Source organism: Megalobrama amblycephala, linkage group LG14 (genome assembly GCF_018812025.1).
Source record: "Megalobrama amblycephala isolate DHTTF-2021 linkage group LG14, ASM1881202v1, whole genome shotgun sequence".
In the NCBI taxonomy this organism is placed as follows: Eukaryota; Metazoa; Chordata; class Actinopteri; order Cypriniformes; family Xenocyprididae; genus Megalobrama; species Megalobrama amblycephala.
In genome coordinates this window covers 2,865,171-2,886,630 of record NC_063057.1, presented here as the reverse complement: position 1 = coordinate 2,886,630, position 21,460 = coordinate 2,865,171, and the positions used below count along the sequence as shown (strand labels likewise).

Below are 21,460 nucleotides of genomic sequence, written 5' to 3'. Positions count from 1 at the left end.
GGTTATGGTTTGCTATTGGTCGAACTCATGTGAGTGACAGGTTGCCCCTCCCTCGCGCCAGTAAACACGTCATCAGAAGAGAAGAGATGTTGCTGCAAGAGGGAGGGGAAGTTATTTTGATTAAAGATTAAGGTCATATGAATAAAAAAAAAGTAATAATGTGCAAGAATAAATCATTTATAATAAATACTGCAATATTCCATAAAAATAAAAATTGTCAATTTTTTCCATTATATGAAAAACACAAACTTTGATTCAATTGTTTATGTTAAACAGTAAATTTCATAATTTTTTCTTTTTGGGGGGTGAATTATTCATTAATGCTTTGCATAATTATGGAAAGTTTGCTGCAACGGTTTGAGAACATAAAAAACATCAGCTGATTTCTGGTCAAACATCACAATAATAATTCATAAATTTTCTTGCTTTGCTCTTTCATAGTTTTGGCCGAATAAAACTGGACATGAATTTTAGATGGACTATGAAATATTGTGCTGCCTAAATTAGTCAAGGTGTTTCACTTAATAAGTATCTACACATTTCAATCATCACCTAAAAACCTTCTTTCTGTCTGACTACCCGTATAATAATAATAATTCCCAGGATGTAAGAAATAACAAACACACATGGTAAATGGGAGGTGGTCACATGTAATGATGTCATTCTGATGATTCCGAGCACTGTGATGATGTCACACTGCGGGAGGAGTGATTCAGCTGAAGCGTCATTCACTCCTTTTAATTTTCACTCCATCCATTTTTATTATTCTGTTTGATGGTTTTTCTTCCTGTTGATCAGGATTCTCTCTGGCCTGGCCTTTCCTCGTTTAATAAAATCCTCTCTTTCGTCAAATAAAAATTGTCAGAATGCTTTTCCCATTTGCTTTATTGCCATCCCTCGCTCAGAGTCGCCACGTCACCACGATAACATCTTCGTTTGACCAGCCCTTCCCCTGCTAAAGGGCATTTGGGAGAACAAAGGGGCGGGACCCGTGCAGATACATCATAAAGGGGGTGTGGTTATCACTTCAACTGCTCCATTTCCGAGCATTCTGTGTCCATGTCAGAATCAAACAGAGAGCGTCCGGTGATGTCGCTGTCCGGCGACGGGGTGTTGTGGTGCGACAGAGAGCTGTCCTGCTCCTGGAAGCTGCCGCTGCGCGAGTAGAGACCCAAATCCGGAAGCTGGGAAGGAGAATCCGGCTCCTCGCTCAGTCCATCGTAGTAAAGGTCGTCGACATCCACAAACCACTCTGGCCAGAATTTCCGGCGGATTCGCTCACAGTACATGGCCAGGTTGATGAACTCACCTGCACAGAGTCAGTTCAGTCAGTTCATATGCTCAAAACACATTAATGTACATTATATTTTCATACAAAAAAGCATAAGTTAATGACCTCACCTTTGATTAACTGTTCCGGACGTGTCCCAGGGAGTGTCCACATGGCCTGAGCAAGATGACCAAATACAGCAGCATCTACTGTGGAAAGCTTCTGGCCCATTAGATACTTTTTATCGCCTGTGCAAGAAATGATCATCAAATTGAATTATATAATACAATAGAATAGTTTTTATGTTTTTTTAGGGAGTGTTTACATGACAAAGTTTTCAACAAAAAAACATTTTGGTCACTCATTTACACGACAATGGCGTTGGATGCTTGAAAATGCAAACTTTTGAAAGCGTCCTTCAAAGTGCAAGTTATTGAAAATGAAACCGTTATCATCTCTGTGTAATCTACAAAAACATGAATTTGTGAAAATAGAGACATGCACATGCATATCACATGTTCAGTCTATAGGCGCAGTGTTTCTTTACAAAGTGACATCGCCAACTACTGGTCTGGCATGCATAATGCAGCTTTTTAGTCATTTTCGCGGATCCATGTAAATGGGGATCTTTTGACTACACAAAAGAAAAACTTTTCCATTCTTAATACATTGTTGTCGTGTAAATGTGCCCTTAATGTGTTTTCTGTTTGGTTGCTATGATATTCTGGTCTCTGCATATGGCTCAAGAGAATTTGTTGGCCATTTATCATGTGTCAGGTGAAAATCTAAATAGTTTATCTCTCCTCAACAAGCCATTTGATCATTCTTGTCCATACCACAAATTTTAAGCAAAAGTAATTCACCTCTAATGAACAAATACTGACATTTCCACACTTAAATATATAAATCATGCTCATATAAAATGTCATAATTCACCAGAAGTAAAAGTATGATCTGACTGAAGGATTATGCACTTCAAAAAAAAAAGTGTTATTTGTCTTGTTTTACATTAAAAATGTCTAAAAATTCTTAAATCAAGACATTTATTTGAGAAGGAAAATGACTTAAGATATTAAGTTTAAGCTTGAAGCAAGAAAAAATGTCAGTCAATGGGTTAAGAAAAATAATCTTGAATTACTCCACGTAACATCCTAAATCATTCTGAAGTAAATGTGTCTTGATTAAGGAGTGTTTAGATGTTTGTACTGGAGAATTGAATAAGAAATTTTTTGCAGTGTGAAAGCAAGACTTAGGCTTACTTAGCACTAGAGGGCAGCATAGATCCATTGCTGCATTGTTTTGTAACCTGTTTCAAAAGCTCTGAACTCTCCAGATTGATCTAGAACAGGGACGGGCAAACTGTCCAGCAGAGATTTGCTCCAACCCTAATTATCAAACACACCTGAACAAGCTAATCAATGTCTTCAGGAATAGTTTTATCAGGGTTAGAGCTAAACTCCGCGGGAAAGTGGCCCTCAAGGACCGAGTTTGCCCATCCCTGATCTAAAATTATCTAATAAATCACTAAGAATGATCTAGACTAAATCACTAAAATGTCATAAATCCTTTCAATAAAGCACATAAAGTGTGCCTCGGACATTCAAAACATACCAAGGAACGTGGCAAGAGTGCGCATGTCTTTCTCCATCAGAGTGTAAACATCCTCTTTGGAGAAGCGTCCGATCCCGTGTCCGTACATCTCTCTCTTCACGATGCCACCGTTCACCTGACTCAAGATCCACCTGAGCAGGTCACTCAGTGGCCCGTTTGTGGCTAACATCTTCTGCGTCTCCTCCACATTGTCCACCCACTGACAGTATGCTATTGTCCTAAAGCAAAACACACATCACCATATCTCATCTTGATTATCAACACATTTTAGTTGTTCAATGACCAAAATCCTACTTAACCCTATAGAGCTTACTGTATCAAATTTGATACACAAATTCTAATCTGTCTTGTGTCATCTGATTGATAGTTTATGCTTTTTAGCAAGTAAAAGGCCTTTGGGTATAATTGTAAAAACATCCCCCTTCAGGTCATGGTACATGTGACTTTTTGCTGTGAAATATGTACTGATTTTATAAAGTAAACATAAGAATAACTTCAATATTGTTATTAATATTTCAAGATGAACACTATCTGGACTGAAGAAACTTAGGTTTACTTGATTATCCATAGATATTTTTTTTAGATAAATCATGTTAAAAAGTGAGAATCAAATATGATACATCAGGCTTTTGAGGAACGTTTATTTGTTTTAAAATTTTATCTCTCAATCATCATTGTATTGTATTGGAAACTACAGAAATTTGATCATAAAACAAAGCATTTAAATATCATCTTACAGAGACATAAACAGAGTGGCAATTGTTATTCATATGCTCTTTATGTAAGTAGTCTGCTAAACTGTTATAAAGATCTCAGATTTATATTCCAACTACCATCTTTTTTGCTCATATAAATAACTGCATATTTTTGCTCAGTTTGGGCCTCTTAATAAAACGCAGGTGTTTTCCTCCTCAAATATGAACTCCATACTAACTATATCATATACTATATGAGCCTGATGTATCAAATATGATACTCAACAAGAACACATATGAAAACATTTTTATATATTGTGTCTAAAGGTTCAATAAACTATTTCATATATATATATATATATATATATATATATATATATACATAAAAAGATTTTTCGGACTATTTTATATGTCAGGCTTTACAGGGTTAAAGGGGACCTATAATGCCCCTTTCACACCATGTAATATAAGTCTCTGTTGTCCCCAGAATGCATCTGTGAAGTTTCAGCTCAAAATACCCCACAGATCATTTATTATATCTTCTCAAATTTGCCTCCATTTTTGTGTGTGTCCCTTTAAATGCAAATGAGCTGCTGCTCCCCGCCCCCTTTCCAGAAGAAGGTGGAGCTTTAACAGCTCACGCTTCGGTTGCTCAACAACAACAAAGCTGGAGAATCTCACGCAGCCAAAATGAGGATTGTCAGTAACGGTGTTCAGCCTTACATTGTTCAAACCGGAGTCGACACTGATGGAGAGACTCAGGAAGAAGTTACAACTTTTTGAATGAAACTGGACGTTTCTGAATGGTTAGTGGATAAATTTATGCAGTTGCTGTGGAGTTGATTCAACTCATCGACTAGCATGTGCCGTCATGTTAATCTTATGTGCAAATCCAGAATTGAATTGACCCTCGTTTGTGAAGCAGTCCGGCGTAAAATGACAGCATGGCAACAACACTCTACTACAACAACTCTTCCAGAATATAATAAAGAATTGACGAATGTTGTTCAAATACCAGATCATGATGTGGAAGAAAACCAGCTCAGTCTCACCAGTAGAAGTGTTCCTCCACCATTTTGGTGATGGCACGTGAGATGGCTTTCTCCTGAGGACTCAGGCTGGAGTTGAGGTTCACGCCGAGCTTCTCCTCCAGGAAGTCGATGATGAATTCAGTCCCGCACACCTGCTCCTTATTATACGCGATCCAAGGCATCTTCCCTTGAGGAGACAACTTCCCATCGAAGTAGTTCTGAGGAGAAAACAGTTTGAAAAACACCCAAACGTCCATCTCTTTTCAGAACATAATCTCAGGCATCGTATTTTGATACCTGGTAGGGAAGGTCCGCCATGCGCAGGTAGGTTTCTATCTTCAGGCAGAAGGGAGACAGGCTTGGGACTCCAGTTTTGGGCCGGGCAAACTGATGCAGAATGATGGTGTCTTCAGAGTCCAACTCCTGTTCTTTCCTAAAAGTTCATCAAATTATCAATTTTGTTACACTGGAAACATCAAGTTCAGAGTTCATTCTTCAGTCTTTTCTATCAGCAGGATTTAGTCGCTGTCCACTTCGCTAGTGCTGAAATTCATTGAAGCATCATAGTCATTAGCTTTCTCCCTTCAGTTTTGTTCTTATATGTTTAAACTTAAAGGGATAGTTCACCCAAAAATGAAAATTATCCCATGATTTACTCACCCTCAAGCCATCCTAGGTGTATATGACTATCTTATTTCAGACGAACACAATTGGAGATATATTTAAAAAAATATCCTCCATTATGCATCCATCCATCATAAAAGTAATCCATACGGTGGAAATCAATACATCTAACATGGCTTGAGGGTGAGTAAATCATGGGATAATTTTTGGGTGAACTATCCCTTTAAAACAATTAATCATATGTTATTGTATTTGTGTAATGCATGTCTGAATCAGTAGTTCATGTGAATCGAATAACAGCCAGACCTCATGTAACCTGAGAGGTTTTGCTGAGGACTAACAGCACTGCCATCTCTGCAAAGGTCAGAGACGAAGTAAAAGCACAGAATTAAACCCAATCCACTATGTCTGATCACTAAATTGATGGGTCACTATTTACACAGTCTCACAAGGGGTCGATAAAGGTCATTCTGTCACATCACAATAACACAAGCAGACATTATCCTCTAGGCCTGCAACTGTGCCCTTGAAATAGCACCCATCAACATGTCAACATTCATGCTTTAGACAAGGAAATAAATAGCATCCTATTCTTGCGTCCTGCTCAAAATGCATTGAGTTAGCAGGTATTCATTCATTCTTCCTCAGAGGAGGATAACAAATGGACTGCACTGCACTGTGTTGACTTGTCCAGGATATTAATTTAGCTCATTTTCCTTTCTAAAAGACCCCGTTCATGGCCCCTCTCAGCTCCATCCACGGGAATTCCCTGCAAATGCATAGATGGATGGATGGATGGATGGATGGATGGATGGATGGATGGATAGATAGATAGATAGATAGATAGATAGATAGATAGATAGATAGATAGATAGATAGATAGATAGATAGATAGATAGATAGATAGATAGAATCTGCATATAATCCATAATACCTAATGACAAGCAGCTCGTGTAGCAAATAGGCAGCGGCGGCGAGCAGCGCGCCCCCGGTGATGTATAGTGTTTTCCTCCACCAGGAGTCGGAGCCTAAAGCAGACATGATCCCTCCGTACTCCTGCAGCGGGTAGGCGATGATGTACGCATACAACGAAAGATGCTCGTCGGAGCCGCACAAGCCGAACGAGAAGCTCTTGTTCCGGCCAAGTTCAAGCGCGCAGGAAGGGCTCCAGGCGAATCCGACGCGCCAGTACATCCTCTCTCTCCTCTATCCGCCCTTCGGCCCGTTGTGGGTTCGACAGGGGAGGCTTCATCAGTGCCGCAGGGTGGCGGTGGTAAAGATGAGGGTGTCAGAGGGTCTTAGGACGAACGGGTGAGGAGCAGCAGCGGGCATGTCGCCTTCTGATGCTGTCCGTCCGTCCCTGCGATGGGGTCGGCATCGGTCCGCAGCCGCTCGCCGCCGCTGTTTACCGCACAGCTGAGCGCGTTGCGTCACCAGGGGCAGGGCTGCTGATGCTGCGAGGGGGCGCGCAGATTCAGAAATTGTCCACTCTCATTGGTCAGTTTCGATGCTGTAACAGAGTTTGATAACAACACTTTTATAATAGCACATAACATGAAATTATATTTCAGTAATTTACAGATGCTTAAATTCCTTTCCTACAAAAGAGTGGATAAAGTAGCCTTACAACTACCCCAACAGATTAGAAGGGATCATTATATGTTCATTATATGTATATGTATAGAAAAAAAAGAAATATATAATATATAAAAATTGTATATATGTATATATGTATATATATATATATATATATATATGTGTATGTATGTATGTATATATATGTATATGTATGTGTATGTATGTATGTATATATATGTATATGTATGTGTATGTATGTATATATATGTGTATATGTATATATGTATGTATATATACATACATACATATGTATATACATATACATATGTATGTGTATATATACATATATATACATACATACATACATATGTATGTATGTGTATATATATATATGTATGTATATATATACATACATACATACATACATATATATGCATACATTATATATATACATACACATATATACATACATATATATATACATACATACATACATACATACATATATACATACATACATATATATATACAATTTTTATATATTACATATCTCTTTTTTTTCTCATTCTATAGTCTATATATATTGCATATAAAAAATGTTTGGGGTTTTAAATGACAAAAACAAATGCATGTTCAAAATCTAAGTATTTGCTAGGACAACTGAATTAACACATACTTAATACATTCACTGTTAATATAAAAAACAAAATATTTTTCTCTGAACCTAAAAAAAAAAAAAAAGATCAGACTAATTTTTTTCAACAGCAGCTTTATTCAATAAGGCTTCCGAGCTCTGTTATAGACAAAAATAAAACAAAAACAAAAAAACAATAAGATAACACTCCAAGCCCTCTCACCCCCACAGTTCTCACATCAAATATATTTACAGGCAAATAATACATACATGGTGCCACATTTATGCTCGAAGGGCAACACTCCCGCAGCACTGTTAAACATAGGACCACAGTGAGAGACGAAGCAAAAACAAATGCCATTCAGAACACAGCAAAACATCTACTTATGGTAAAATCTTTTGAAAGTCTTTCCGCAAATAGTTACGTGTCCCTCAAACAAATGATGTGATGCTGATGGGAACTGATAACCACACCCAAGATGGAGATCTTCACTGCCTCAATTAATCAATACATTTCTGTCCAAAACCCTCAAGATATTGGCTTGTCCTCCATTAAACTTGATGAATACATCAATACAAAACAACAAAATGAAAGCAAAAGAAACAGCAATTGGGTAATGGCAAGTACACGTAGCACAATCATACAGTAAATTTATAATAAGACAAAAATAATTTTAAAAAGTCAAGGGCTATATAAGGAAAGTATATTTACAAATGCATTTTGGGAGCTTATTGTGATCAACTCAATTATCTGTGTCACTTGTGCATTCTGACTCTCATCCACACACGTGTCAAAGAAAATGTATCCAATCAGGATTTGATTACACAGTACAAGGGTTCAAAAAGATCGCCGTCACATAGCCCTGTGGCCAATCAGTTTACAGACAGCCACTTTGTAGAAAGGACTGATCCATTTCCCTGAGGAATACAAACTGTGATATGGTCAACGAGAGGCACGCATACAAATACATTTGCAATTAAACACACTCTCACTCTCTCTTTCTTCATCGCTCTCAGACACAGAAAATGATCAAGTTTTCTTTGTTCCCAAAGAGCATCCGTTGAAAGAAAGCTTCATGGGACTTTTCAAGGAAGTCAGGATCATCAACTTACAAGATCTGGGAAAACAGCACCTCTCTTAATCAATGCGTTTGTGTGGGTTTTTGTACATAACATTCAACACTACAGCCTTAAGCTTGGCAACAGACTCTAAATCAAAGCAGATTTCCTATAGGTGAGCAGTCTGCTTTCCTCCTGCTCCTAGAATGACAGGGGCTGCTCTGATTGGTGGAAGGAAGGAGGTGGCATCATTCTATCTGCTCTGATTGGTGGAAGAACCCAGAGAAAAGGAAAGAGAGGACGTGTGTGCCAGGAATCTGTTTCCCCACGGTCATAAAACGATGTGCTTGTGAAAAGCAGCATTCAAATGTGCCAAAATGTGCTGTGTTTGCCTCCCCGAATCACTCTGCCTCAGGTCCTTCAGCAGGTGGTGCTCTAGGACTGACTGTAGGAGCTGTTTTGACTCCCGTTTGAGCTCTGGTCAGTCTCGCTGTATTAAGAAGGGCAAGAAAATAGTGAGAAAAGTGCAAGAGAGTGAGATGAGATAAAACAGGCTTAATAAAAGGGCTTTTCCACTTTTCTAAAACTAAAAAAATATTTTAAAAATCATTTTCAGTAATTGAAACAAAGCTGTAATAAATTAATAAGCTTAATAATAATTATTATAAATAATAATAATAATAATAAATGTATATAAATATCAATTTTAAAAACGTAATTATTAAAAATGTTGCCTGGACAACTAACTGAAATAAAATAAGTTTAAGTTAAAGAACTAAAACTAATAATTCAATAAAAATGAAAGCTATACAGAGAAAAAAAAAAAAAAAAAAAAAAAAAAAAAAAATCACATTACAAAAACTCTAAAATTAAACTAAAAACATAAAATATTAATAAATAATATAAAAGTATATAAAGAATACTAAACTAACACTAGTCTTTAAATGCACAAATTGTAAAATTCTGTCTGAAAGCCTGCTTGTAAGGGTTATAAAAAGTATAGAATTGTACTATAATTATCTAGGACACATTTTTGAAGAATTTAAAGGGGCAGTAAGCGATTTCTGAGAAACATTGTTTATATTTGAAATCAACCGAAACAAACACTCCCCCTCTCTTCATCGCTCTGCCCCCAAATGCACAAACATGCAATGCAAGGATGGATGACTCTTTATCATAGCTGCAGTCAAGCAAATTAATGCTTCGCCCAAAAAAAAAAAAAAAAAAAAAAAAAAAAATGGTGCTCAGTCTGATCCACCTTCAACAGCATTTCATAGAAATGGCTTACCGCACCTTTAAGAATTGCTTATGGATATCTAGTGAATGAGTTCATTTCAAATAAAGAGTAATGATATTAACCTCATCTCACAGTTTCTCTTAGCAGTGGTGAAATAATGAACACCATGCTATTTCCATTTTAATTAAAATACTGTTGTGTGATTTTGATAACCGAGGTATCAAGCGATTCATTCGCTGCAGGCTATCGTACCTGTTAGGAGGGGGTTTGGGTTTGGGCACCTTGTTGAGCACAGCAGCCATTTCCTTTCTATCATCAAAGTTCTTCCACTGGTCATAGAGTTTCAGTATCACCCTGATGATCTCCAGGATCTGTTGCAGAAAAGCTCCAATGTTAATGTACACTCACATGGGGGATAACGTCCACGGCAAGACAGCTGAATGTGTCTTACCTTCTCCATGTCGACAGACAGCTCAGCAAACCACTGCCTGGCATCTTTCTGCTGTACCACACATGCCACATGCAGACAGGCTGGAGAAGGAAGGAGACAGTATCTGTAAGTCCGCTCACCAGTATGTGACAATTTGTTATGCAGCGATTCAGATCTAAATCTTCAAGTTTTCTGATGGCTTGCAAGCATAACCCTGTCGGAATGAGTGAAGAAAGTTTTTTCTTACCAAGTGCAATCATAAATGGAGGATAAAGCAGACACAGGTCCGTTCTGTAGGTGTCATTCACTATCCTCCTACAAACACAGAGACAGAACAATCACATCAGACATTCACGTTCACTTATCCAGCTTATTTTGCAACACGGAAGTTAATGTCATTATAGGTAAATAACTAGAAGACCAAAAAACTGTACTACAAAGTGATGTGTTTATGATTATGACAACACATTAAAATAATATAATAAATACAGTTTGCAATAACTGGAAAATAAGCTTAAATAACTGGAAGCTAATGACACCGGAAACCTCACACATTCTACAAATGGCCGCACACGGACCCCATGATTTTTAATGGAATACTGCAGTATTTATTATGAATGGTTAATGGGTGCACATCATTATTTTTTTAATTCATATGCCCACTCTACACTTTTTCTTGTTCGAGAAGCCGTTTCACTTGGATATACGTCATAACAGGGAAGAAAAGACTATCGCAACTTTTGATTCATGACTTAAAAATAAGGTGGTTAGAAACCAAAAAGCTTTTTGGAGATGTACAGATTTAGCAGCAATAATTTCCTATAGCCAATCTTCTAATCTGCACTATTTCTATGTTACAAATCAAAAAAGTACATTTGTGATCGATCAAGTAATGTTTGAATGTTTAATTTTTGAACTTGTAAAATATGGTTGTGTGCATTTATAAATTTAGGCGGGGATATGGCAAAATGTATAACTAGGAAGCCTAAAATGGCCGACACCTAGTATATAGTCTGGTCTAATTCTACATTTAGACAGCTTTATATTGACACATAAAGAAAAGTGAACAGTGGTTGTTTGTTTCGTCGTGCCATCTGAAGCCACACACACTCCTCACCAAGCCAGCGGCAGCAGCATGTCCTCCTGACCCATGTCTTGCACATACTGCAGTAACGGCCTGTAAGGGTGGTACACGATCAGACAGCAGTCCTAAAATAAAACAAAGCCAAACATCCATGAACACATGCTGAGAACAAACACCTAAACATCCTTCTGAAGAAGAAACGATACCAACCATGAGCTCCAGTAAGTAGAATTCACACTCCAAGATCTAGAGAAACAGAGAAAGGCATGAGTTTACTGTGAAATCCTCGCACTAACACGTTATGTGGACTAATTATCATCTTTCCCATTACGGTGATCCACGAACGTTCCTCCAGCACTCTAGACAGCCGAGATGTTTCCCTTACAACACCTGACCAGTGGCACGCTGACCAAATAACACTTATCACCAGCCCGAGACATGAGTTGACAAAACCAGAAGCCATTTATCACGATAATGAGACTTTCCTACGAAGCTGTCGGGAACGTGAGGTATGTCACTCCTGATTGGGTGTCAGAAACTTGGTGACACTGAAGGCCGAATCATCACAGCACACATAATCTCAGACTCCTGGCAAGCGTTTCCATCATATGAATCAGACAGTTACAAGAAGTTATTATCTAGATATCTAGTGACGCTGTCAGATTTCCAAAATCTTGATCCGGAGCAAAGTAATTCTGGTATCGCTTTATTTAACAGTGTCGTCCTTGTTACACATGTTATAATTACATGCAAAGAAACCCTAACCCTAACACGTGAAGTCAATTAATATTAATCAGTACTTGAATGCATAATTAGACTGTAACAAAGACATCTTAAAATAAAGTGTAATCGTAATTCGTTCAGCACAAACTATTCTCAGACTTGGACTGCAATATCAAGGCCATCTGGTACAACTCGCACTCGCTTACATGCCAGATCAGTGTCTCATGAGTTTTCTGGTGTAGAAAGCACTGGAGTTTGACTCACATGATTCATTCTGAAGGGAAACTCCTTTGGAAAGGCATAAGAGAACCTTGTTTTCACTGTTACAAAAAGAAAATGAAAAAATAAAATCAGCAAAAACATTCTATTCTATGAAATGATTGCATGAGTAAAGACCAAGAACGGATAAATCAGCAAGCCAAACCTTTCTGATACTGAAGGAATTTGGCAATTATGACTAAAACAAAGTTTCATTATATGCTGATTTACACTTTATTTTAATCTCTGAACATCATAAGCAAATATATTTGTACAATTCAGCTTTAGAGAACTAAAAAAAAAAAACTTCTAGCACTTATATATTTCTGTAGTAATATCTGCTGCAGTTTGTTGAGTTTGTAAAATATAAATCACTTACACACAGACGTTGCTGCTGAAATAAGGCGTGTGTTCGAAACAACACCAAATTCCTGTCAGGGACAGAATTTCCATTGATCAATATTCAAATATGATGCATCTTTCAACAGAAATTCCTATACTGAGACAGTGTTTACCTCTACTTTAGAGGCCAGAAACACACATGTAGGGGCCATCAGCACAGGGTCTATGCTCTTCAGAGAGTACCTGAAAATGAGACAAGAGTTTACTTCAATCTATCAAAAATAGAACGGCCATCATTCTAGATCATGAGTATCAATCTGTATGGAGGAAATGAATGCTGTAACCATAGCAATGACCCACTCACCTGGCGTAGAAGCGCTTAAAGTAGACAGTTGCTGTGGCGATGACCTGCTGCCTGAGTTTCAAGTGTTCTCCCAAGGCTTGAATCACTGCCATGAGATGACAAATTAAACTATGTAAAGTGTTTAAAGAAAAGGTTTATTCCTATAGACTTTTAATTAACATTGCCTTAAAATATTTATATATATACTGATATATAGATATATTTAGATATTTATAAATAGCTAAATAAAAAAAAATAATAATAATAATAATAAAAAAAAAAAATATATATATATATATATATATGTAGCTAAATGTATATAAGTAGCTAAATAAAACCTGAAAATGTACATTAATGCTCAACTGTAGCCTTAACAGTCATTAAGCAAATCTTAAAATTTCTGTATATGCATATATGAATATTAGATTGCATATACAGTCTATAAATGCAGTCACATTCAGAACAGGCCCATATTCACTCTACATTTCAGTTAGACAGGAAGGTTATAATTTATCTCCAAACCATTGGCAAAAAATATCTGTAGCTTCCAGTACTCCTCTTCTGTGAGGAACTTGAGATCTTTCTGTCTCTCCTTCATCAGATCCTGTTTGTCCAGAACCCACTGTAGGCTGGTGGGAATAAGCACATCAAATACTTTAAATTTAGAAATCATAAATGAATACTAGCACACCAATCAACACAGCAGTATTGCAGTGTATATTTAATAAACTCTTAACGTCAAAGAACAAATAATCAATCATATCAAAACTTCATATGCGCATCAAAACATCACAACACTATAATAATTAAGTCTTAATATCAAATAAAAGGATGAAAGAAACTCATGCCTTCAATAATACATTTACCCAAATTATTCATAAATTAAATTCCTGTTTTTTTTTTTTAGCCAGTCGGCTAAAGCTAATAATCCAGAGATTTATACTGTTCAAACAATAAAAGTCATTGAATCTAGCTTCTATTCTTTATCATGACATTAACCGAGATTTGGTAAACAGTTCGCTTTAATCAGCCAAATCCATTAATTTTAACGTTTTTATTTCTCTTCAGCTTCGGAGCAACACCTCTAGAAATACCTTTAATGCCCTCGATTTGTGTCACAAAACACGTCTCTACTTACTAATGTGAACTCTGCCAGAAGTTCCCTGCCATCTTGAAGTGTTTGAGGTAGAAAATAACCCTTAAAGTGATGTTAAATTGTGTTTAAATGAAACGATGCTCTGATTAAATCAGACGAGGAGCGCGACACAAAAAACACTCCGTAGAATTTCAATGTGTAAAAGAAAACTGTCCGGGAGGAAGCAAACTGACACATCAGTTCCGGACAGATTCCTGCGCTCTTCTTGTTTTACATATTCGAGTTTATTAGTAAATAAATACCTTTGATATAATATAATATAATATAATATAATATAATATAATATAATATAATATAATATAATATAATATAATATAATATAATATAATATAATATAATATATAATTATGAAAGATATAATTTTACTGTTTGTTTATATATATATATATATATATATATATATATATATATACACCCAGGTGAAAAATACTATAGTAAATACTATAGTGTTTTTGAGACATACTATAGTAAATTGTAGTATACTGTATATATTATAGTATTTACAACACTTTATTAATGAATTCTACTGCATACTGTAATATCAATTATAGGCCTAGTGAACTGATCAACTGTAATAAATACTGTAGTATACTTTAGTTTTTACTACAGTAAACTGTAGTGTATTGTAGTATAATATACCCTATAGATTAAAGAAAACTTAGTACAGTATTGGGTAAAGTAATTTGTTTATATTAGTATAGTTGTTATATTAACATAAATTAATTCAAGTACTTTACTATAGTATGGTTCAAAAACACTATAGTATTTACTATAAATTACTATAGTACTTTTTCACCTGGGTATATACTATTTAAATGTAACAAATAATATCTTATGTCTTTGATTGAAAGACAGATGCTATATAGGTCTATATAATAATTATAATTTAAGTGTTTGTTTGTTTCCAGAACAGAATGACTCCATAACGACAATTTATGATAGCCTAATTATATCAGGATGTTCCTCCTTGATGAAGTCACTATACTTTCAATCTCCAAGTTTTCAGACAGTTTTACTGCAGAGAATTTCATTAATAAAGGACTCAGGCTTGCCATCTCCAGTAGGAAAGCTCACTGCTCTATTTTTATCGCGGTAAAGCTCTTCGCGGTGGCCCGTCAGATAGTTCAGAGAGGGTTCGACTCTGTGTCAGACTAAGGTTCGACATTCCTCGTCCGGACAGCAGGTATAAAGCTCCATCATGAATGAGTGAGGACAGAACGCTTCTGTCGCATCTTTGGAGACGCGCAAGGACCATCACCTTCACCATGAGTCACAGCCCAGAAAGGATGTCATCTTACCGCCGTCACTTTGAGGGTGGCCTGACCTCGTCTTCCACTCTCCAGGTCCGGGTGTCCAGTCCTTCGCCCACCCGCGGGGCCGCTCGCCACCGCTCCGCCAGTTACACCCGCAGCGGCACTATGGGGCGCAGGACGCTCTCCGGATCCCGCAAATCACGCATGACCAGGTAAGTGGCCTGTAGAGAAGATAATTAAAATGTGTTAAAGATTTTGTTAGCATATTGCATAGTTGTGCTTGGAGTCAATAGTTTTACTTGTGATAAGGCAATGAAACATGCCAAATTGTGGCGACATAACCTATTTGGGGGTGAGCAAAAACATGCCTTTTACTATATTAATATATTGCTGGCTAAAAAAATAAATCCAAAATTGGTTGAAAAAATGGCTGGGTGAAAACAACCCAGTCCCTGGGTTTGTCCATATTTAACCCAGCATTTTTTAGAAATATTAATAACTGATTATGTTGTATGAATGCTTATTCCTGTGAGCTTTTGTTTTTCAATGCATTATTTTTTTTATTTTTTTTTTTTGCATAGTAAAATAAAACCTGTAGCTAGTTTGCCTTTTTTGCCAAACAGTTTTGTCAGAAAAATACCTTAACCAAGTTTAGTGTTTTGTTCTTCTCTAATTTTTTTAAATATTTTAATATGTAGGCTATAAAATAGTTTCCTCACATTCTGATGGTTTGATTGAACTTGTAGGGTCATAAAAAACAATTATCCCCTTGACATCACCTTTTTTTCACTACTGTATAATATAATATAATATAATATAATATAATATAATATAATATAATATAATATAATATAATATAATATAATATAATCATTAACTAAAACCCAAACAAAAAATAATAATTACTTGAAATAAAATAAATATTTACAGAAATGAAATAAAATATATTAAAAAAAAATTATAAAAATAAAATCTAAATCCAAATTTTAACAAAAACTATAATAGTAGGCTATATGATACTAAAATAGCACTGGCTATTATAGGATATTATATATATATATATATATATATATTATATATATATATATATACAGTACAGTCCAAAAGTTTGGAACCACTAAGATTTTTAATGTTTTTAAAAGAAGTTTCGTCTGCTCACCAAGGCTACATTTATTTAATTAAAAATACAGTAAAAAACAGTAATATTGTGAAATATTATTACAATTTAAAATAACTGTTTTCTATTTGAATATATTTCACAAAGTAATTTATTCCTGTGATGCAAAGCTGAATTTTCAGCATCATTACTCCAGTCTTCAGTGTCACATGATCCTTCAGAAATCATTCTAATATGCTGATCTGCTGCTCAAGAAACATTTAATGTGTACAATTGTACAAAATATTTGTGTACAATATTTTTTTTTTCAGGATTATTTGATGAATAGAAAGTTCAAAAGAACAGTGTTTATCTGAAATCTAATCTTTTGTAACATTATAAATGTCTTTACTGCCACTTTTGATTGATTTAATGCATCCTTGCTGAATAAAAGTATTCATTTCTTTAATTTCTTTTCAAAAAAATAAAAATAAAAATTCTTACTGACCCCAAACTTTTGAACGGTAGTGTATAATGCTACAGAAGCTTTGTATTTCAGATAAATGCTGTTCTTTTGAACTTTCTATTCATCAAGGAATCCTGAAAAAAAAAGTACACAACTGTTTTCAACATTGAAAATAATCATAAATGTTTATTGAGCAGCAAATCAGCATATTAGAATGATTTCTGAAGGATCATGTGACACTGAAGACTGGAGTAACGATGCTGAAAATTCAGCTTTGCATCACAGGAATAAATTACTTTGTCAAATATATTTAAATAGTACACAGTTATTTTAAATTGTAATAATATTTCACAATATTACTGTTTTTTACTGTATTTTTAATTAAATAAATGTAGCCTTGGTGAGCAGACGAAACGTCTTTTAAAAATATTAAAAATCTTAGTGGTTCCAAACTTTTGGACTATACAGTATGTTATAAATGTATGTTTTGTTTCCCTCTGCAGCAGTGTTAGTATGGGAACACTGTGTCTGGGCATGGGTTTTGGGGTTGCAGGAGGTGCTGTGGATCTGGATGCTGCCGCAGCTGAGAACCAGGCTTTCCTCAGCACACGCACCAGTGAGAGAAAAGAGATGGTTGCCCTGAACGACCGCCTGGCTGTATACATCGAGAAGGTAAGACACTTTACACTATACTCGCTCTTTTGGTTTCTCTATGTTGCCCATTTTAAAGACAGCCCTGTGAGTTTTGGTGTGGCTGCTGCAGGTACGTTCTCTGGAGCAGAGCAACAAGCTACTGGAGACAGAAATTGATGCCATCAAGGGTCACTATGTGAAGCCGTCTGGCCTGCGTCTGCTCTATGAGGAGCAGCTGAGGGAGCTGATCAGGATTGCTGACCAGATGAAAGTCCAGCGGGTGAGAAATGGACCATTATGCCTTACTCACTTACACATGTACACCATAACTCTCACTCATCACTAGCAACGATCGCCATGATAACTGCCTCTGTGCCCTTGTAGGACCTGGCAGTAGCAGCAAAGGATGCCATGGCAGGTCAGCTGGAAATGCTGAAGGTCAAATACGAGGAAGCTTTGGAGGCCAGAAAGAAGGCAGAGCTTGAGATCGAAGCCTTCAGACCGGTAAGTTCCAACTAAATACAGAAAGTCTAACATCACTTGGATTTACATGATGATGATTTCCAAACTCCCTCTGTCAACTAGGATGTGGATGCAGCCACATCTGCCCGAATTGCCTTGGAAAAACGACTGGAAAACCTAGAAGTGGAGCTTGAGTTCCTACAGAGGATTCACAAAAAGGTTCAGTCTATTTACATATTATTATGAAATCTGCATCACAGTACAGATTTCTAAATTTAATTGTAATTTGATTGTAATTGAATCAATAAAGTTGAAATTGCCTTCAATCACTTGGTTTAACAGTACATAATTGAATTTATTTTCTGACAACTGTTTTGATTAATCAACTTTTTCTGTATGTCAGGAAATCGAGGAGTTGATGGCTCAGATTTATGGATCTGTGGCTAAGGTGGATGTGGCTTTCTCTTTGCCCGATCTGGCCTCCGCTCTCAAACAGATCCAGGCTCAATATGACAGCATCGCCGCCCAAAACCTGCAGGTAATCAGGACAGGCTGCAAATAAACCTCATCATCCCTGATACTGACCTTCGGCGCTCACTTCTGCTCATGTTTTTCCCGACCGGTGTTCACTAGGAAATGGATGCCTGGTACAAATCGAAGTTCCAAGATCTAAACAAAGCAACATCACGGCACATGGAAACAGCAAGGAGCGTCAGAGAAGAAATCACAGCTTCTAAGAGAGAGGTGTGGGAAATGGTGTTTTCTTCTCCTGTGCCTCATATAACGAAAACACCAAACTGTACGGCCTTATAATTTAATGCGTATATGTTTGCAGATCCAGAATAAACAGAGAGAACTAGATGCTCTTAAAAACAGGAATGAAGCACTGCTGCTCCAGATCAAAGAAGCCCAGGAGAAATACAAGCAGGAGGAGGAGGAGCTACTGGTAAAGACACGCCCCCTTCAATGTAAAGAGAATGTCACAGTGGCTGCGCATGAAATAATATACTCTCTAAAATAGGCAGTTTTGGGGAAAGTTACTTTTAAAAGTAATGCATTACAATATTGTGTTACTCCCTGAATACTAACTAATTGCATTACTTAGTTACTTTTTATGGAAAGTAATGTTACATTGCTTTTATGTTACTTTTTCTCATCTGGTCTTTTTATAACAAGAAAAAAGTTCTATTTTTGGTAAATGTAAAGGTACAAGTAATCCGTTACTTTAGTAGTTACTTAAAAAAGTAATCTGATTACGTTACTCATGTTACTTTTAATGCGCTACCCCCAACACTGAAAACAGGTACTTCTTTTAAATAAGTAATTACTTTGCAACCGTTAAAAAAGTATTTTCTATATAACATTAATGTACGTAGTATGAATGAAGTCCAGACGTACTACATTCGTAATGTTGTAATTGTCATGTGACTAACCAGCATCAGTTGTGCCACTTCATTGCCATTCACAAAATCCTCTCCAGCCTCATGGTATTGTAAAGTGTCCATCAGCTGTGCACTTAAGTAGTAGTTATTCATTCAGGTCCTTTTGGCTTACTGTGAATTCGGACATACTACTCTTTTCACATACTGTCTTTCACCTACTTAAAAATGAATGTTCTTTTTTGTCATTGATGGTTCCATGAAGAACCTTTAACATCCATGGACACTTTCCATTGCACAAAAGGTTCTTCTAGTGGAAAAAGGTTCTTTAGATCATTAAAATGTTCTAAAAAAAATGGTTCTTATAAGAACTGTTCACTGAAAGGTTCTTTGAGGAACCAAAAATGGTTCATCTATGGCATCACTGCAAAAAAAGAGTGTATATTATAGGGAAGGGAAGTGTGTCATTTTGGATGCAGCCAGTCAAACTTATAAACTTAAAAGTCTTCAAGCGCAGAATATCATCGAGACATCATTGATATCACTGGGCCATCAAGCAACCACCCTGCAAACTCTAGCACCCACCCAAAATGCTTTAAGAACCACATAGCAACATGCTAAAATCCCTCAGAACATCTTTGCACAAGCAAACTACACTCACAAAATCAAGATAATTTAAAGATCTCTCGAATTCATGTGTCATAGATCCGTATAGAGACTCTGAAGGAGGAACTGAAATCTATTAAGGGGAAGATTGCACTGTTGCTGAGAGAATATCAGGATCTGCTCAACATTAAGATGTCGCTGGAGATTGAAATCACCACATACAGGTACTGCAGTTCTGCCATTACACCTTGAATGAGCAATTCAGTGCTGCAGTGACAATGTAAGGTCAATCCAGAAGTTAGCATCACCCTGGTTCCCTTGAAAAAAACACAATAGGATTTTTCCATTGGCTTTTGGATTTGACCAACAAGAGTTTATGATTCTTACATGTTTTGTTTATCATGATAAAAACTAACAAAACATTTATGAATCTGAGCACCACTGTCCTATATAGAAGTTCCCTACTGAACCTTTTATCTAAGAGTGCAACTCATTTTCCTGTGACTGTGGCTCTGCAGGAAGCTGATAGAGGGAGAAGACAGTCGATTATCCAGCATGGTGGACGGTCTGTCTCTCTTGTGCGTGAGCGCAGGAATGGTCAGCAGTGTTTCTGGGGCAGCACTCAGCTCGACAGGAGCCCACAGTCAAGGGCTAACTGCAGCGGTGAGCTCAGCCGCCTCAGAGAAGATGGTCTCCAGCAGCTCAATAGTCAACCACAACCATCACGAGTCTGTGGAGGAGTTCAGCCATGAAGAGGCTGTGGAGATGACGGAGAGGAAGACGGTCCTCATTAGGTACAAGTAAACCGCTCTACTATAATATCACAAAAAAGTTGCAAGTTAGTATATTAAAAGGCAATTAAAATACATGTAAATGTTTCTTGATGTTGTTCCAGAAGCTAATGCCCAATTCTCTTTGGTTGCAGAACAGTTAAGACAGATGAGGACACGATTCAAAGGGACACAGAAGAACGCACCATCACCATCTCTGGCGCCGCAGATGAGAACGATTGAATTAAACCCTTGCGTTAGAGTCATGAGGTCTCGTCCCAAACCTCCAAAGTTCATAAGTTATGTGCACGTTCTGCCATCATCCTTTACTACCTACTTTGTGCTTCGACTAATCTGCTATTACAGCATGTATTAAGCATTTAACTGTGTGTTATCTGATTCATCAATACAAATAAAGCTTGATTGCACAGCATTTGTTTTTCCAAAAGTTGTTCTGTGTCCGAAGTGCTTATATGGCACACAAAGAGAATCAATGCTGTAATATGGAAAGAAAAGTAGAGACTTTTTAACAGCATGTCAAAGAAACTACCAAAATGATGGTGCTAAAATATTTAATTTTCTAAGAATTAGAGCTAAAAACAGTATAAAATCACATGATGCTATACAGTCCAGTAATGCCTTACAGTTTAGATCTAATTCACCTGAACTGTATTTTAATTAGTAAATAAGGCTTTTATTGGAGATCTGCCTCATATTGAT

The 21,460-nt window shown here is 36.6% G+C and overlaps 3 protein-coding genes across 4 annotated transcripts; 1 reads left to right on the top strand and 2 right to left on the bottom strand.

Annotated features, from left to right (window-relative positions):
• Positions 1-413: 413 nt before the first annotated feature.
• faxca (failed axon connections homolog, metaxin like GST domain containing a) lies at positions 414-6,686 on the bottom strand. Its single transcript, XM_048156834.1, has 6 exons — positions 6,166-6,686; positions 4,905-5,040; positions 4,629-4,825; positions 2,882-3,099; positions 1,402-1,518; positions 414-1,309 (listed from the first exon to the last, which is right to left on the bottom strand). The coding sequence occupies exons 1-6, from the start codon at positions 6,423-6,425 to the stop codon at positions 1,023-1,025; spliced, it is 1,215 nt and encodes a 404-aa protein (XP_048012791.1). The 5' UTR covers positions 6,426-6,686; the 3' UTR covers positions 414-1,022.
• Positions 6,687-8,213: 1,527 nt separating this feature from the next.
• ccnc (cyclin C) lies at positions 8,214-14,261 on the bottom strand. The gene is made up of 12 exons (XM_048155990.1): positions 14,058-14,261; positions 13,442-13,548; positions 12,941-13,025; positions 12,750-12,819; positions 12,614-12,665; positions 12,241-12,296; positions 11,464-11,499; positions 11,287-11,378; positions 10,417-10,484; positions 10,191-10,270; positions 9,992-10,110; positions 8,214-8,992 (listed from the first exon to the last, which is right to left on the bottom strand). Exons 1-12 carry the CDS (start codon positions 14,087-14,089, stop codon positions 8,938-8,940), a joined length of 852 nt encoding a protein of 283 aa, XP_048011947.1. The 5' UTR covers positions 14,090-14,261; the 3' UTR covers positions 8,214-8,937.
• Positions 14,262-15,184: 923 nt separating this feature from the next.
• On the top strand, positions 15,185-21,173 carry ngs (notochord granular surface). 2 transcript variants are annotated; one of them, XM_048156066.1, is made up of 11 exons: positions 15,185-15,540; positions 17,394-17,562; positions 17,654-17,803; positions 17,908-18,027; positions 18,109-18,204; positions 18,389-18,523; positions 18,619-18,729; positions 18,821-18,931; positions 20,070-20,194; positions 20,489-20,764; positions 20,896-21,173. In XM_048156066.1, the coding sequence occupies exons 1-11, from the start codon at positions 15,278-15,280 to the stop codon at positions 20,981-20,983; spliced, it is 1,644 nt and encodes a 547-aa protein (XP_048012023.1). In that variant the 5' UTR covers positions 15,185-15,277; the 3' UTR covers positions 20,984-21,173. The 2 variants fall into 2 exon arrangements, with proteins under 2 accessions (XP_048012023.1, XP_048012024.1); XM_048156067.1 differs by having other exon boundaries at positions 15,186-15,540; positions 20,901-21,173.
• Positions 21,174-21,460: the final 287 nt, after the last annotated feature.